The sequence below is a fragment of the Lampetra fluviatilis genome, chromosome 2 (assembly GCF_964198595.1).
Source record: "Lampetra fluviatilis chromosome 2, kcLamFluv1.1, whole genome shotgun sequence".
Classification (NCBI taxonomy): Eukaryota; Metazoa; Chordata; class Hyperoartia; order Petromyzontiformes; family Petromyzontidae; genus Lampetra; species Lampetra fluviatilis.
Genome location: NC_136276.1, coordinates 31,100,617 through 31,118,037, shown reverse-complemented (window position 1 = coordinate 31,118,037; position 17,421 = coordinate 31,100,617). Strand labels below are relative to the sequence as shown.

Below are 17,421 nucleotides of genomic sequence, written 5' to 3'. Positions count from 1 at the left end.
TCGAACTCAGGCAGGTGGGGGTTTATAGTGCGGTGTGCTTCAACACCGACTTGACCACCAAACTTGTTTTATAACATGGATACACTCATCAGATCAACTGTTTTTATTTTGGAAGTGCGGACTCACGGTAACCTATGTGAGCATACACAGGCATCTGTAAAATAATGTGCATTTGCAAAGTGGATCAATGTTATCGCATCTCAAGTCACCGTACAAATGGTTGCTTGGGAGTTGGCAGATAATACGTATTTTCATCAAGATTAGCACGGTTGGCTATGTACGGTGCAAAAGAAGTTCTACATTATATCGAAGGTGGTTTTAAAAGTTTTTTTAACAGTGAATGCAAGAATGTATGTTTCGGCTTCAAAATGCTGTCGTTTAATTTTCTTTTACCAGTAAAGCCTGGCCAAGTTTCCACTTTTAGGAGGGTCCAGCTATTTTAATTTCAAGGAGTGTTTGGCTTCAGGGTCCAGTCGTGTCATGGTCAGCGCACTGGACTTGCAATCCAGGGCCACCGGTTCAATTCCATTTCCTGGCACAGCAGTTTAAAACCATGGGGAAAGTTGATTAAATCCGCCCCACTGCATTCGGTCCACCCAGGAAAATAAATAAGTTCACCACAGTCGATCGGCAAGCTGGGTGTGGTGGTGTTAAGTGTGTTTAGTCCCAACTCTTCCGAGACATCTGTCCAGTGTGTAAGAGTATGCCAAGATACCCCTACTAGAGTAGAGGTTGTTTTCTGAAGCTGATTATAGTGAACGCCCCTTCTGCCAACGATGGCGTGAGCAGGCAGTTGCAGGGCCTGCACCTTTACATTTTCGCTACAAGTTCGAGGGAGCAGGAGAGACCCCATCTGGCACGAGGTTGAGGTTTATGCAAGATTCCACTCGGAGTTTACAAACCCACTTGGGGGTGTCGTCTCGTGTCGTGGTGGCGTCAGCCCCGCGGGTTTGGAACTTGCACAGATCAAGGGTGGCACAGTCGGGTTTTTTTACAATCGGGTTTAATTGTATTTTTATATTAAACCCGATCATCTGAGATTGGGAGAAATCCGGTTTAATTGGTTCTAATTGCAGAACCGCACTTCGCCAACTTCTCAACGATGGGCTTCATCCATTCCAAACTAAGGAACTCAACGGTGCCCACGATTGTGGAGAAGCTCGTGTTCATCAAGACCAACCTGCCCGCATTCTACGGCTACCCCGTGCCTGATGGCCCCGAGTACGATAGCAGCACCGATAAGGAAGCAGCCTACGCCTATCAGAGTTTCGTATTCATTAAACCAGGTTTTAATTCCCTGAAATCGGGTTTAATTGTATTAATCGGGTTTTTCCTCCCATGACACGGATAACCTCCGTGATCCATCGACCCTTGCTTTCAAAGCGCTGCATCACAGGGGTGCAGTCACATCGCTGTCGACCCCTTATCGGTAACTACCTTATTACAGACCAATTCAGACCTTATTGGGCGCCCCGTGCCCTTATCGATCTCAACGTTCATCCTACAAAGTCCCATCACAAGAGACCCAAATAAATAGACAAAACATTTGTGCCCGTATTGAAACGGCTGTACGCCGTATGGACCTTAAAACTCAATTTCCCTGTAAAATAGGGGTAAAAACCTTATGGGTTGACAGGTATGCAATCACCACCGCGCGTGTATTTTGCTAGCGGATTAAAGTTGCAGGTTAATGCACATTTCAGTTTCAACTTTGCAATGTTTTAAACAAAAATATGTTAGCTCTGCCGCTTTACTGTAAGCGCATTTGAAGAATAACTTAAAACTTGTAACGAGCGAGGAGGAACCACGGCCCTGCGGGACAGGCCGCAACCACGTGGTGAGCGGGTGGGAAAATGTTTCCCTCCAAAGCTTTGCGGTAAGTTCACATGTTTGTGTTTAATTCGTGAGTTTATATGCAGGGAGAAAAATTCAGGCGTGCGTAGGGGGCACATTGTTTCCCCATGCAGATTGGAAGGGAGTTGGGGTGCAATCTCGCACATCTCTCCCGTGATCCACCAATCCTTGCTTTCATACGGTGGTCAAAATCCCAGGCGCGTGCCAATTAAAACCAATTAGGATCGTTGACTTCCGTATTAAAGTTATATCGCTGTTACGCACCGGAAGCATTACGATGGCACGTGTCGCCGTTTTACACGACTGATTTATTAGCAACAAGAACCACTCGCGGAATTGCGCGTCGTATAATTTTAAGAGCGATTCGCAAGCGATGTGGATGTCTTGCTATTCGTTTTGCCACATTTCACGGTGTTTTATATTTTACTAGGTTAGCGATATCATTGTGCACGGCGTGGTCTTTGCAAGGTGGTAATGAACGATGCCCCCCGAAAACAGGTTTCAAATGAACGTTGCTTATTCCAGATCGACATTTTTTTTTATATATATGGCGTTTTAACATGAGCCTATTTTTAATGTAAAAAGTACGGATAATACGATGCTAACATAACAAACGTATGTTAATAGCTTCAAAAAGGCAAGTCTCGACTTGTTCGCCATCATTGTCAACACACGCCTGGAATCTCCGAAGCCTGGAGGCACATCGTGTTATTGTTGCAAATTCTCAGAAGTCTTAACATTAATTTTAAAGCACCCTGTATATCTTCTTGGTTCTTTCGGTAAAGTCACGTAGAAGGGAAGTAATAAAATAATAAAAATAAAACATAATAAAATAATTCTCACGACGTTTCGGCCACAACGCAAGCTGCCGCCTCGACAGACCTGGTTTTCACTTGAGGACGGCTGCTTGCGTTGTGGCCGAAACGTCGTGAGAATTATTTTATTATGTTTATTATTTTATTACTTCCCTTCTACGTGACTTTACCGAAAGAACCAAGAAGATGAATCCCTGCAGTCACGAAAGCTTTAAATCCCCCTGTATATATTAAAAAAAACAACTTGTAAATCCACCGCAGCACGCACGGTCTTCCAACATTTAGCGGTGCTATTTATCGATTCGTTTTACGGACTTGCCACTTTCGTCTTGTGTGATAGCGAACGTCGACCAAGAGGGGGGCCCAAAACGCGGCCTCGTACAGACACCGAACCTGTAACCCCACGGAAAACGCGACGGTCCAAATCAAACTATGTATACCAAAACAATTCCGACGAGATGCTAAGCTCTTTTTAAAAAAAAAAATTACCGTTGAAAAAAAAACACATGTAAGAGGCGGCCAGAGGTGCAATCCCCACCAATCTGGGGGAAGCCCATCGGAGACCTGAACCCTCTCGTTACTCTCGCATCGTGGAGCCCCCCCCCAGGACTCGGCTCGCGTGGCGGCGGAGACGAACTCCTCCCGGCGGCGAGGGCACGAAGGCCGGGCACGCCGGGGCCAGGCGAGGCCGTGAGAAGCGAGCCCGATGAGGTTTGGGGTGGGGGGGTAAACTCGCACCCGATTGCGGAGGCCTTACTCCCCGAATGGTGGGAGCCGAGGTTTGTCAAGTTTTAAAACCAACGTCCGTGGAACGCCTCTCTCGTTTTGCTGGACCTCGGCCAAAACTCAGCAAAAATTGAGAAGAGGCCAAATGAAATAATTAGGGTTAGAACGAGCAAAAAGCTCGGAGGCCAACGGGGAGCGGCGCTGTTTCGGCCTGACACGGCGCCTTATATAGGCGGGAGGGGAGGGGGCGTACCCTGGAACGTGAATACACCACGCACGCTACGCCCCCGAACGTGAATATACTACGCTACATCATAAAGAGGATATGCGCCCCGGAACGTGAATGTACTACGCCACATCATAAAGACGATATGCGCCCCGGAATGTGAATGTACTACGCCACGTAATAAAGGGAGATGCGCGCCCCGGAACGTGAATGTACTACGCCACGTTGCGGCTGGAAGCGCCCCAAAACGTGGATGCACCGCGCCCTATAATAAAGGGGAATCTAGATTTGAAGTTTTGTGACTGCAGGGATCCATACTCTTTGGTTCTTTCGGTAAAGTCACGTAGGTATAATTAAATTATACTGTTTTATTTTATACCGACGTGACTACCGAAAGAACCAGAGTAATAAATGAGAAATGCGCCCCGGAACGTGAATGTACTACGCCTTAGAAAAAAATACGATGTACGCCCCGGAACGTGAATGTACTACGCCACGTATGAGCTGTAAGCGCCCCGGAACGTGGATGTACTACGCCACGTATGATCTGTGAGCGCCCCAGAACGTGAATGTACTACGCCCCGTATTGGCTGGAAGTGCCCCGAAACGTGAATGTACTACGCCACGTATGAGCTGTAAGCGCCCCAGAACGTGAATGTACTACGCCACGTATGAGCTGTAAGCACCCCGGAACGTGAATGTACTACGCCACGTATGAGCTGTAAGCGCCCCGGAACGTAAATTTATTACGCCCGTATTTGCTGGAAGTGCCCCGAAACGTGAATGTACTACGCCACGTATGAGCTGTAAGCGCCCCAGAACGTGAATGTACTACGCCACGTATGAGCTGTTAGCGCCCCGGAACGTGAATGTACTACGCCACGTATGAGCTGGATGCGCCCCGAAACGTGAATGTACTACGCCCTGTCGGCGAGACGCGCGCCTTGGAATGTGGAAAAAAGTACCCATGCCTCATTAATCACTTTTTGGCACGTGGCTTCTTGTTAATTTTATTTTACAGTGCAGCGCATTTTCCGAAGCTTTTGATACAGTCGACCACAACACCCTGCTTAGTAAACTAAGTTGCCTTCGTTTCTCCAAACACGCAGTGGAATGGTTGAAAAAATTACCTCTCTTCTCGCACCCAAACTGTATTCATAGATGGTTGGAGGTCAAACAGTGTTAAGATAACAAAATGGGTTCCACAGGGTTCCATCCTCGGCCCCTTCTTGTTCTCTCTTTATGTCAATGACTTGGGAACTGACCTGGATCATTCCATGGTAAATCTATTTGCAGATGACACAATACTGATTACTGCTGGCCGCTCTCCGGATGACGTGATCGCTAAGTTCCAGGGTGATTTCAACAAACTACAACATCAGCTAGTTGCTCTTAAACTAGTCCTGAATACCTCCAAAACCAAGGTGCAATGCTTCTCACCAGGACTAAAGCAGGAGGTATTTTTTCCCCAATTACATTCCTTAAATAATGATCAAATAGAGCAAGTCAATATATATAAGTATATGGGGTCATCTTCGATTAAAAACTTAATTTTCAAGATCGCATTGATTATATTGGTAAAAAGACAATTAAAAAATGGTTTTCTGTATCGACACAAGCATTGTTCCGTTTGGAATTGATACAAGCTAACATACTTCCTCTACTTGATTACTGTGACATCATATATAAATCAGCCCCGAGTACTGTACTGAAGAAGCTTAACTTAATGTATCACTCAGCCTTAAGATTTGCATTGAACTGCCCATATAGGACCTACCTCTGCGATCTCTACATTGGGTCATCGACAACAGGCCGATTCGCGCGTCTTCTTCATACATCGAAAATATGGTGCCATTGTGGCCAGGAAACACGAACTATATACCATATAGCAGAGGTGTGGACTCGAGTCATGTGACTTGGACTCGAGTCAGACTCGAGTCATGAATTTGATGACTTGCGACTCGACTTGGACTTGCATAACAATGACTTTGTCCCACCTATGAGATGTGGACTCGAGTCATGTGACTTGGACTCGAGTCAGACTCGAGTCATGAATTTGATGACTTGCGACTCGACTTGGACTTGCATAACAATGACTTTGTCCCACCTCTGCCATATAGTAAACCCAGAAAGACAGAAACAGATGCACGGAGACACATAGAGACCCATCGAGAGACCCGTAGAGATCGATAAAAGACGAGCCACACGAATGCGATTGTGGCCATGCCACCCAAACGATGAACCGTGTAGATATCGAAACTACGACGCAGGCTCACTGCTGAAATCTTCTCGTCGTGACCAGCAGCAGACATTGGCATGGAGCTCCTATACTTATTGCTTCCATCACAAGCATGGATAACAACAGTGAAGACCAGAGGTGGGACAAAGTCATTGTTATGCAAGTCCAAGTCGAGTCGCAAGTCATCAAATTCATGACTCGAGTCTGACTCGAGTCCAAGTCACATGACTCGAGTCCACATCTCATAGGTGGGACAAAGTCATTGTTATGCAAGTCCAAGTCGAGTCGCAAGTCATCAAATTAATGACTCGAGTCTGACTCGAGTCCAAGTCACATGACTCGAGTCCACACCTCTGGTGAACACCCTGGCATTGCATTGAACTTTCTTCCAGGTCCGCACGTGGTTCCTTATAACAAGGTGTAATACAGGGCACCTACACTTATTTAGGGTATTGGGATGACAGAGAGGTTGGGTCCCACTGCGCTAGAGTTTAGAGCGAATGCAAAGTATCTTGTGTTTGCACCTCCGATTAGCACGGTTGGCTACGTACGGTGCGAAAGAAGTTCAAAAATACAACTTAAGAGACAAGGATGAGTCTCATTTGCAAGAGTGACCCGGGCCACCAACATTACAAAAGAAAAAAAACCTGAAAAACAAGTACAAAAAAACAATGCAAACAAAAATCTGTAAATAACTGGTCGAAAACAAACGCGTTCCAGCAGAAATTGTAAAGACTGTATTGTACAAACACATCAAACTTATGGCGGGACCCCGGGGTCCCGAATAAACGTAAGTCAAAATCGTAATCAATTACATTTTTATTTAAAGCTTTCGTGACTGCAGGGATTCATATTCTTGGTTCTTTCGGTAAAGTCACGTAGAAGGGAAATAATAAAATAATATAAGTAAAAGTATAAGCATTATTTTATTATTTATATTACTAGAAAATATACACATTTATTTATATATTAATATTATTTTATTATTTCCCTTCTACGTGACTTTACCGAAAGAACCAATAATACGTAATCAATTAATTTATGGCGAATCCGTCCCACCGCGCACATCAACGCGCGGATCATTCTTCTACTGTCATGTCGTGTCCAAGAGCAGCAGCTGCGAGGACGAATACGCGGAAGAGCTGAGCAAGCGAATGCACTCCATGCTCGGGTATGGGCAGGATCACAAGTCTTTTCCAAAGCTGCTCAAACTGCCCACACGACTTAAATCCTTTATTTGTCATCACGGGATGCATAATACAGTGAAACTGCTCTCGTATCTTCATTATTATTTGTGACCAACCAATGTCAGCAGCCAGAATCAATCGATGGCAATCCTATTACCTGCAGATATTTAACAGCGTTGCACCGTTAATTCATCCTGTTTGATAATACTTCTCTTGTCTTATGCATCTGTGCAGATTGGTTTTTTTTTGCGGTTAAGCCATAGTCCCCACATTAAAAGAGCAAAGTTTTTGGTTATATATTAAAACAAATGTTTACGCGAGAGCTGGGGGCTTATGGGTCCCCGGGGTACCCTCATAAGGTTCATATATGTTTTAATTCAATTGAAAACAATTCCAGTTACATATATTACGTTAAGAGTATGTGCTTAAAAAACGACATCTTCCAGATTTTTTTCGATTTAAAGCTTTCGTGACTGCAGGGATTCATCTTCTTGGTTCTTTCGGTAAAGTCAAGTAGACCAGACCTGGTTTTCACCTGAGGACGGCTGCTTGCGTTGTGGCCGAAACGTGAGAATTATTTTATTATGTTTTATTTTTATTACTTTATTACTTCCCTTCTTCGTGACTTTACCGAAAGAACCAAGAAGATCTTCCAGATTATTAGACGCACTTTTCACCCCCTGTGTTTTGAATAAAAAGTTTCGGGGTGTATCTTACCTTACGGGATAAACACGCGTCGGTGACGCTGCTGCTGCTGCTGCGTTGGCTGTGATGCACATGCACAATTGACGATACAACTCAGAAAATTCGCGTCAATACGACTGTGTGTGGCCTGAAAGAAAACTCACACGCACTCACATATGCCAACTTTACACACACACACACAACTCAACATATTGGTCATTAACACTGTGGCCTTAAAAGACAAAAACATATTTAATAGACGACGTTTCGGTCAATGGCCCTTCTTCATAGCACATGCCTAATGTGTTAAAGTTTCTGTGGAATTTGTTAAAGTTGTTCTGTTTGTCACTTTCAAAACGCGTTGGTAAAGTGCAATATGTGTAAAGACACGAAATGAAGATTATCTTTGGCTTGTGTAAATATGTAGGGATCTCCATGACCGCTTTAATTAAACACAAACGATTGCCTAATCTCTTGAGCAAATGCAAAGGGAGGAGTGGATCATTAAAATTAATAAATAACAGCGTGTGGCAACGCAACAAGACGCGATATAAATTAACATAATTTCGCACGTTCCGCGCACATCGATTGGCTTAGGCGGGGCCCACGTACTCATGAATTATTAATCGCGTCTCATGCATAATTCATGAGCCCCAGCGTGGAGCTCCACCGTGGAGCTCATGAATAATAAATTAAAAGCGGGGGCTTTGCCATCCGGGCCAGCCATGCCTCGCTGTGGCGCTTGACCATTATTAACACAAGCGGCGAAGAGCGAGAAGGAACGAGACGGAGAGGGCCCGACCCGCGGAAACAGCGAAGCTAGAACCAGTACGGAATAAGCTGAAGACGACGTTGATTTTGGGTTTTTTTATTTTATATATTTTTTATTTCCTCCTTGTTGTTGGGCAGAGTGCGCTGGCTGCCTGCGCGACCATGTTCCGGCCTATGGAAATCGGTGAGGACGTTTAAAGGGACGGCTCGGGCAAGTGGTAGAATCGCTCGTAGAAGTAGTCCCCCCCCACCCCATGCCCCCACGTTTTGACGTCTCCCAATTCACCTTTGTCGTTGGGCTTTGGTTGATCTACTGCTGGATAGAAATCAACCAAAGTCAGAATTTAATTAAAGCCAAACTCCAGTAGTGCGTGCCATCTACACGTATTTGTATGTCAACCAAAACCAACCCGCTCTTGTTAGATATACCGTTAAGGCCATTGGCTTTAAATGAAGGTGTTTATTGATTGGCACGACCCATTCATTCATCATCATTATTATCAGCAGCGGCCATTGCCACACCACTACTGGATGAACGCCATCTCTCACGTAAACTGCGACGTTTTAAACAATTTGCCGAGGCAATAGCACGGGATACAACACGAGCATATTTGGGGCTCAACATCTCCCACAGTAGACGCGCTATCGGAGTCCCGACTGTGGAGTGTTGTTGGCTCTTGATATGTTTCACCTTCCAATGCCCTGGTTTGTTGCGCTTAATTTTCGGATCGTTGTGTTCCTGGGTGTTTTGTATTCGCTGTGGTCGTCGCATACGAAATTGCTGCTTTTTGTTGAGCTACTGTTAGATGAAGGCCTCCCCATGCAGTGTGGGTTTTTTGGGGGGCCGAGGGTTATTTGACCATACTTAACTATGCTGGTCCATGGGGGTTTGTGATAGCGAGGACTAACACTACCCGATAAGAAAAATAACCACGCAACTGGCTAACATTAAGCATGCCCCTTCCTAAAAGGGAGTGTTTTAGTCTCAAATTTGAGGCTGTTCTGGGATAAACAAGGGACTATCGAAAACCCGTGAGGTTTGCCAAATATCTTGAGCAGGAACCGCTTGGAAACGAGTCTTGAGACTCACAAATTATTCGTTTCGTAGGATAAATACTCACCTTGAACATTTAGAATAACCGCGCTGTTTATGCCACCGTGGCAGTGTTTATTAAGCACCCAGTGGTTAGAGTACAGGTGCTTTCATTGTTAAATATTCCCACGATGTTCAGAAGCCATAGGTTTACTGGCGGATAACAGACATTAAACCGGTGCCCTATGTTACAAGTGTGTATGTCACAGCCCTTTGTAAGTTTATCCTCACGGCATGGAGGCTTGTCGGCACTGTACATAAAAAAGCACACTTGTGTACGTTACAGTACGCAATGCGATATCGTCCAGTGTAATGGAATTACCGTACTCGATTTAAATTGTTAAATTGCCCCCTAGATGTGTTGCGTAGAAGTCATCGGGGATGCATGATGTGTCCACCACAGGTGGTCTGGATGGAATGAATGAAAATACCACAAACATTGTTCCATCCAGTTGCACCAATACTAACGCCATTTTAAAAGTTCCTAAGTGTAGGTGGGCTTCAGTGGTTTTTGTTTTTTCGTGGTTGCCTTTTTGGTTAATTTCTTTTTCAGGTTTCTCAGTTTAAGGCAATGCAGTCATTCTCAAAACCCACCAGTGGATGAGAGCTCCCCCCTCCTCCTCCACGAAACGTGGGTTATGGCGTTTTGTTTACGATACGTCACGCTGGCCAATCCAGGTTGATGGTGCAAGGAATGAGGATTCGGAAGGGCAAGGGGCCGGTGTTGATTATGTAATCGGCCACTGGTGTTAGCCGTGAGTCTGTGACAGGCGAATACGTGCCGCGTAGGACAACGTATTGTTGAGGCGAGGAATTGTGAATAAGAAATTGGCATTCAATTTTCAAACATGGTTGATGGTGTGTTGTTTTGTTTTATTGGCGACAATTGCAGATCTCGGGAAATCTGAATGGAGGCTGTTTATTTTGCTATGTCCGGTATTGGAACCAAGTTACTCTTTAAACAATCAGCTGCCAATGTAGCAGCAACGGGGGGAGTTCGAGGGCGAGGGGGATGCAAGTTAACTGGCGCTGTAAAAGTTACAGAGTGTTGCGGTCTCCATTCACTGAACTGGAAACTCAAGTTTGTCACTGGGTCATTTGTAATTACGGAATGTAAACATAAACCACTACACTCCCCACAATATTCTCTTGTAATTTACAGTTCGGCGTATGATACGTTTCATTGCCAGCCACTGGTATTGAAACACCGTAAAGTATCACAAGTTTTAGACGTATGGACAATCTTGCCTGTGTGTGTCAGTGTGTACTAATACACGAGGCGTCTACAGCACCAGGCCGCACTGACCAGGGTGATTACCACTGCCCAGATCTCATCAGCGGGGCCAATTGTCTCAAACGAACCCGTGTACCAAATAGGCGACGTTTCGGGCAATGCCCCTTGGTCTCTTGTTAGGCAGGCGGGCAGGTTAGAGGCGCCTACCAGCCTCAAGAGGCTACTACTCGCTCGAGCCCCCCCCCCACGCTGTGGCTATGGCGGCTCATTGTGACTTTAAAGGGGACGCGGTTGGGGCGTGCTGTGTCGCACTTGGCCACACGGATAGCTTCACCGTCTCGTCGAGTACAACTGGCGAGGGCATAGCGGGTGAATGATGTCCCCCGGGGCGGCTCTTTCGGAGTTTTGGTCGGCCGAGTTTGAGTTGGCGTGGCAATTTAAGAAGATTGCCTCCCGAGAGCGCGCGCCGCGAGGCCCTAGCTGTTTTGCGAGAGCCTACGGTCTTGCCTAGCGCGGCTGCCGGGGAAGGGGGAAGGTGCCCCCGCCTGGGGAAGCAGGATGAGATGGGTGGGTGGGGTGTGTGGGTTCGGGGTCATTTAGTAATGTTTGAATCGCACATTTAATGTACGTTTCGTAGTGGTTTTTCCGCTAAAATACAATCAGCGAGTGATGGAAATTCCACATGGTCTAGCGGCAGGCGTGATATCGTGCATCTAATGTTCACTGTAGACTTCTCGTATAATAGTGCACAGAATTTCATCCTGCAGGGGGCGATAAACGCGCAACGAGGCCATTGGGATTTCTACTCTACAGGGGGCTTTAGTGCAGCAGATACTCAAACAAGTACACTTACATTCCCCGTAATGTATTCCCTGGCCACAAACCGTGGCAGCCCCAGTTACAGTCCAGGCCACGGCTCAACGTGGTGAAGTATGGTCAGAATCGGATAACGTATTTGTTATTACTGGAGGAATCCGATGGGATACAAAGCAATGTTTTCACAGATGTCCAGTTGACAGTTTTGACACGGCGTGGGGAGATGGTGGCCTTCCTCCAGCACTGGATTGACAAAGATATGTGCCTTGTATGCCAATGGTTTGTTTTCCATATACATTTTAAAAGTCATACTGCAGTTTGATACATATATCTTCTTGGCTGGGGGGGGGGGGCAAATACACCAGAGTTAGACCTTACAGCATACAGTCCAGACGTTAAAATACCATTAGCCTTTACACGCGCAGTACGTGTGCAACATTTATGAAGTGACTTTAATCCCGTCAACCATTAACGTGAACACAAAGTGTTCTAAGTGATTTACAACACACTACATTAGTTACTTGAGAGTAATTGTTGTACGGAATGCGGTACTCATGTGTGCATATACGTTACTGTATAGATATTACAGATATATTTTGACGATTGCAGATTCTATTTTAATTGATGTAAAGACAAATTGGTCATTATTTCAAAAACACAATGCCCCGTATACGCCCGGGTAAGTACCACGCACATCGTACAATTCCTCTTTAAATCCAGGTACGGTCAAATTGATCCCATAAGTGTCCTCTCAGCTGAAGCCTCGATAATAGCATAGCACTAAACCTTACAACTAAACCAAACGGGACACTTCACGTGGAATTATTGCGCATACAGCACATATGATCTCTCTTAATTACACAGCAGACACACAAAAAACACCCACCAGAAAGCCCTAAGGATATAAAAGGAGTCTCTTTTCCCCCACCTCCTTATTGGGCTGCTTAACATCAAATACAAAAGACCCCCGTTAAAGCCTTAAGACTGTAGGGGCAAGTGCTGTCAGCGGGCACCTATGAAGGCCGGCACGGGATGGGGTGGGTGGCCAGCAACCACGCCCGGCCGCCTTTGTCTCCCCAGTGGTGATGTTTTACACACCGCCACCAGGCACTCATTTGAGGCTGAGTTGACCTAGGGGAGGCCCAGCACCGCTTCAGATAATCGTCACCCGGTGGTGTTGGCCGGGTGACGCTAACCGCTACACCACCGCTCCCCCATCACAACCACAACAACAACCACCACCACCAACCACAACACACTCTCTTGAGAAATCCTCCTGAACTGGTTTAGCCAGCTCGTGTTGCAAGTCGTCCCCCGCACGTGGCAGCATTGAGGGGATTCCACAGTTGTCCTTGAATCCTTGGTGCAGGCGCATGAGCACGGACGCACGTGTCAAAGGCATTCCTGAATTTAAACAAAAATATATATTTACATATTTTAACACGTAGGAGGCTTTCGCGACCAATATCCATAATGGAGGGTTTTTTGGGCTAGGTTGCGTACATTTTTTAATGTGTCGTTAAAATCGCCACCACCCGACAGCCAACGAGTAAGGGTTGTCACGTAAACAGAAAATGCCAATTCGTCACTAGCACAGCACACCGAGTTGTCTGTCGGGTGGTGGCGGGTTTCACGATACATTAAATTTATGCGATCTAACCCAAAACGCCTCTTATATTTACACATATATATGGGGTGGCATGGTGACGAGATGCTATTTACCTCGCCTGGTATATGGGCGGTTGTGGGTTCGGTCCAGACCCTGACGCCTGTATATTTGGAGTCTGCGTGTGTGTCTCTCCCCGTGGTCACGTGGATTTTTCTCAGGTTTTTTTTCCTCCACATTAATGAACATGTGTTTATAAGAGTATTTGGCTGCAATACATTTGCACTTCATAGCCCACTTAATTGGGCTGTCATTTGTGGCCAAGTCGCTTTGGAAACAGAGCTACAGTATGTGGCTCAGTGGGTCTTACCTGGTAGAAAATAAAAATAGTCGTTAATTGTGAAAACATGAATAGGTGCCACAGTTGCATTCCCTCCAGTTGATTATTTTTTTTTATAAAAACTTACATGCACATATGCACACTTTACACGCAATAAATCAATATTCATCATTAACACTGTGGCTTCAATATGAAATATATATAATAGGCGAGGTTTCAGACAATGGCCTTTCTTCAAAGCACATGCACACCGAGTAGTTGAAGAAAATGCAGCAGTTAATAGATGGGTAATTCCAAGGTCACTTGCAAATGCGACTATCCTGGTCTCTCCGAGTTCTCACCTGGTTACACAAAACACTTGAAACGAAACACACTCGAACTAATAGCAACCATTTAAATTGTTGACTTTAGGAAAGTGTCACTGCTATAGAGTATAATATGGTTTCGTATTTTACCAGGTTTAGGTCCACTGAGCTATGTAGGTATTTTTCAGAAGGCACCTGGTGATCACAAATGATAGCTCAACGAAGTGGGGTATGATCATGTGTTACATTGATCGCAGCCAAACACTCCCAACACGCGTCGATTCTAAATGTGGAGGGAAAAACTGGAGGACCCGGAGAAAAATCCACACGACCACGGGGGGAGAGAGAGAGAGACACACATGCAAACTCCAAATATACATGAGGCGTCAGGGTTGAGATCAAACCCACGACCTCCTGCATACCAGGTGAGTGATTTAACAACTCGCCACTGCAGTGCCCCAATGCAATTTGGATTGAGAGAGGCTGGCAGGATCGGAGTCTCAAGACATCTTTTCAGGATCCTCTTGCACTGGGATGTTTGGCCAATATTACCTAGCGAGTTGTTTAGCCAATGCTTAATGTGGGAGAAAATTCACCCATAAAAGGGCACGCCAATCAGCAGTGCCATCTCCTTGCAACCTCACAGGCCCATGCTGACAATCACTGGCAAATCCCAGTGGGCAGTTTATTTGGATCATTTTTTAGATGGATTGAAAGGACAATAGCTTTTAGAGTAATTATTGCGTGATATATAAGCAAATTATATTTTAACAGGACAATCACTAACCAGGTTAAAGTCTGCTTCGCTTCCAAGACGTGTTGATATAGTGTGCGTTTAGAGTGATTTGGTCGGAGGCATTTCAATTGAGTAAAATGTGTACGTGTTATGTTCCCTAATTACATCAGGCACGCGATGCATTTTTGCGAAACCTGAATTGACCCGCGCGCTTGCTGCGGCGCTATTATTTTATTGATTCTTGCGTTGATGTAGGCTTAAAATAAAAGGTCAATAATTGACATCGGCCTTCCTCTAGATCGCCCACTCCCCACGCCCATGTGAATGCCCCCTGCTCGTGCATGTGCCACACTCACTCTCACATCAGTAAAACAAGGTGAGGGTTTGCACATTATCTACATATAGTAAGGGAAACCTTGGTGAATATTGTAGGGGGGGGGAAACACGTTTAGATTCATTTTGGAGCAAACATAGTCACAGCAAAAAAACTGAACATTTCATAAATAATACAACTCATCAGGATATAATGAGGTTTTTGGGCAATGGTAATTCTTAATGAATTAATTTTTTGAGTTTTTGGAAACCCACCTCTGGTCGAGTTTCGCACCAGACATGGGGATCTCATTTCGCTGGCCGTGGCTGCAAATTGTATCGGCTCCGGTCCTCGGGAGTGAAATCCAGTCCGTATTCTTAGTTTTTTTCGGTAAAGTCACGTAGGTTAGCGAAAAAACCAAAGAGTATGAATCCTTGCAGTCACGAAAGCTTCAAATCTAGAATCCAGTCCGTATGTTCCCCAGAGTCGGTCTGCTCCATTGACATGTAAATTGCTGAACATTTGTTAAATGTCCCTAATCCAACTGCAGCCTGCAGATAAAACGCAGGGGACGTCAAACAAGCACTGCCAGCTGCTAATTTGCACCTATGTGAAAAAAAACCTTGACAACTGTTCGAAAGAGACATGGCCATTGTGATCCAGTTCCGTGGCCAAACTGGGAGATGTGCGTGACACGATAACGCTTATTAAATTGCACCTCTCGGCCCAATGCCTGTGAGAGACAAGGCTGTCGCTACGTGAATTTCACCGGAATGCGATACTGTACTGTATGGTTGATGCTTGTATGATGATGATGGGTTACATCCACTGACCAATTCTGTTGATGTGAAACTCTGGAGTGGAGTAATCTCTGGTCTCCATTGAAAAATACACATCTCAGTAGGTTTTCACGGAGTTTAAATAATGGTGACTTACCTAGATATCTACTCGCCCAGTCACATGTCGACTTATTTGCCTAATAACGTGTCTACACATAGAGCTACTTATTATGTCCTCGCCCACTTCTTTGCCTACATATCCACCTTTTAACCTACTTACCCATGCACCTACTTGCTTAAAACTTACCGACTCATCCACTTGCCAATCTTCCTACCGAATGATCAACTTGCATACCTATCTAACGAATCTTTACCCACCTAGATCCCCACCATTCTGCCTACCCATCCATATACCTACCTGCCCATATACCTTGATACCTAACATAGCTATTAACAATCTCACCCAAATATCTGCCTACCCACGTGCCCTACCCACTTACGTATCTACCCATACATATCGCTTCAGAAAAAGATCTCGCTACCCAAAGCTCTGACCCACCGACCGACCCATTTGCCTACGACTTAACTGCCTACCCGTCCGCCAACCTATCCAATATAGCTGCCTACACATATAATACATAGATACCTATCGACCTGTTAACCCACCCACAATGAATCTATCTGGGTGTTCATTGAATTTTTGTTACATTTCACGATTGTGTTGTTTTTTTCTTTTATCAATTGTAATCGTTATCATTTTGATTTCAGCCAGTGTTCTATTTTTGGTTGCTGCATACACACACACATCCGATTGTCCGTGTCTTTGTTTTATGTTTGTATTGTGTCTCCTGCGTCATACGCGTGTTTTTGTTTTATGTTCGCATTGTGTCTCCTGCGTCATATGCGTGTTTTTGTTTTACGCGCCTGTTTGTGTATTCTCTGTGGCCGTGCTTGTTTTAGTTTTACACAAGTGTGTGTGTGTTGTTTTACGCGCGTCTTTTCGTTTTGTATGTGTTTTGTTGGATTTCCGCGCGTGTTGATCGCACTCGCGTGTGTTCCCTGGCGTGACTGTGCGCGCGTTTTCGTTTTTACATGCGCTTGCTCCCGGCGTGATACGCGTGCGTTAGTTTTACGCGCGTGCGTGTGTTCTCTGCGTGGTTGTGCTCGTGCCAGCGGTGTGCCCTGCCAGCGATGTGGACGACGCTGAGCAGTCTTCCCACCGCCGTAGCAGCTGTATGTGTGCGCAGACCAAAGACGCACCGCTTTTTGTGACATCACATCCTTTTTCTTTTACGTTTCCTTTCACAGCGCATTGCACATCACCACGTTTAGTTCATAAACATCCTTGATTTTTATTCCATTACAGCATACACATATATACACACTCTCTCTTTAATTGCTAGAAAAAAATTCTAAGATGTAACCCAAAGCAAATAACAACTGTCGCGTACCAAGCAGGGATTAATGTTTGCCGGGACTGTCTGAGTCGGTGACGCGTAAAAAAAAATCCCACGCCCGGCACACCACGTCGAGTTCACCTCTCGCTTTTGCTGTGCCTGCGTCTCGTCACGTGCGAGCCGAAATATATCTGAAAGCTTAAGCCCTGCTTGGTATCGTCAGACATCGTAAGACTTTCGCCGCGGTTTGATTCTTAAAGCCGCGCGTCGCTGCGTTGTTGTGTTTGCTCGTGTTTGCGT

At 45.4% G+C, this 17,421-nt stretch overlaps 1 protein-coding gene across 1 annotated transcript in view; it reads left to right on the top strand.

The window, feature by feature from the left end:
- The first annotated feature begins 8,429 nt into the window (after positions 1 to 8,429).
- The window catches only part of LOC144945426 (protein argonaute-2-like), a 29,518-nt gene continuing 20,526 nt past the window's right edge, over positions 8,430 to 17,421 (top strand). The window contains exons 1-2 of the mRNA XM_078873944.1: positions 8,430 to 8,686; positions 16,898 to 16,957. Of these exons, the coding sequence (XP_078730070.1) occupies positions 8,665 to 8,686; positions 16,898 to 16,957 (82 nt within the window). The 5' untranslated portion in view covers positions 8,430 to 8,664. The remainder of the gene's footprint in view (positions 8,687 to 16,897; positions 16,958 to 17,421) is intronic.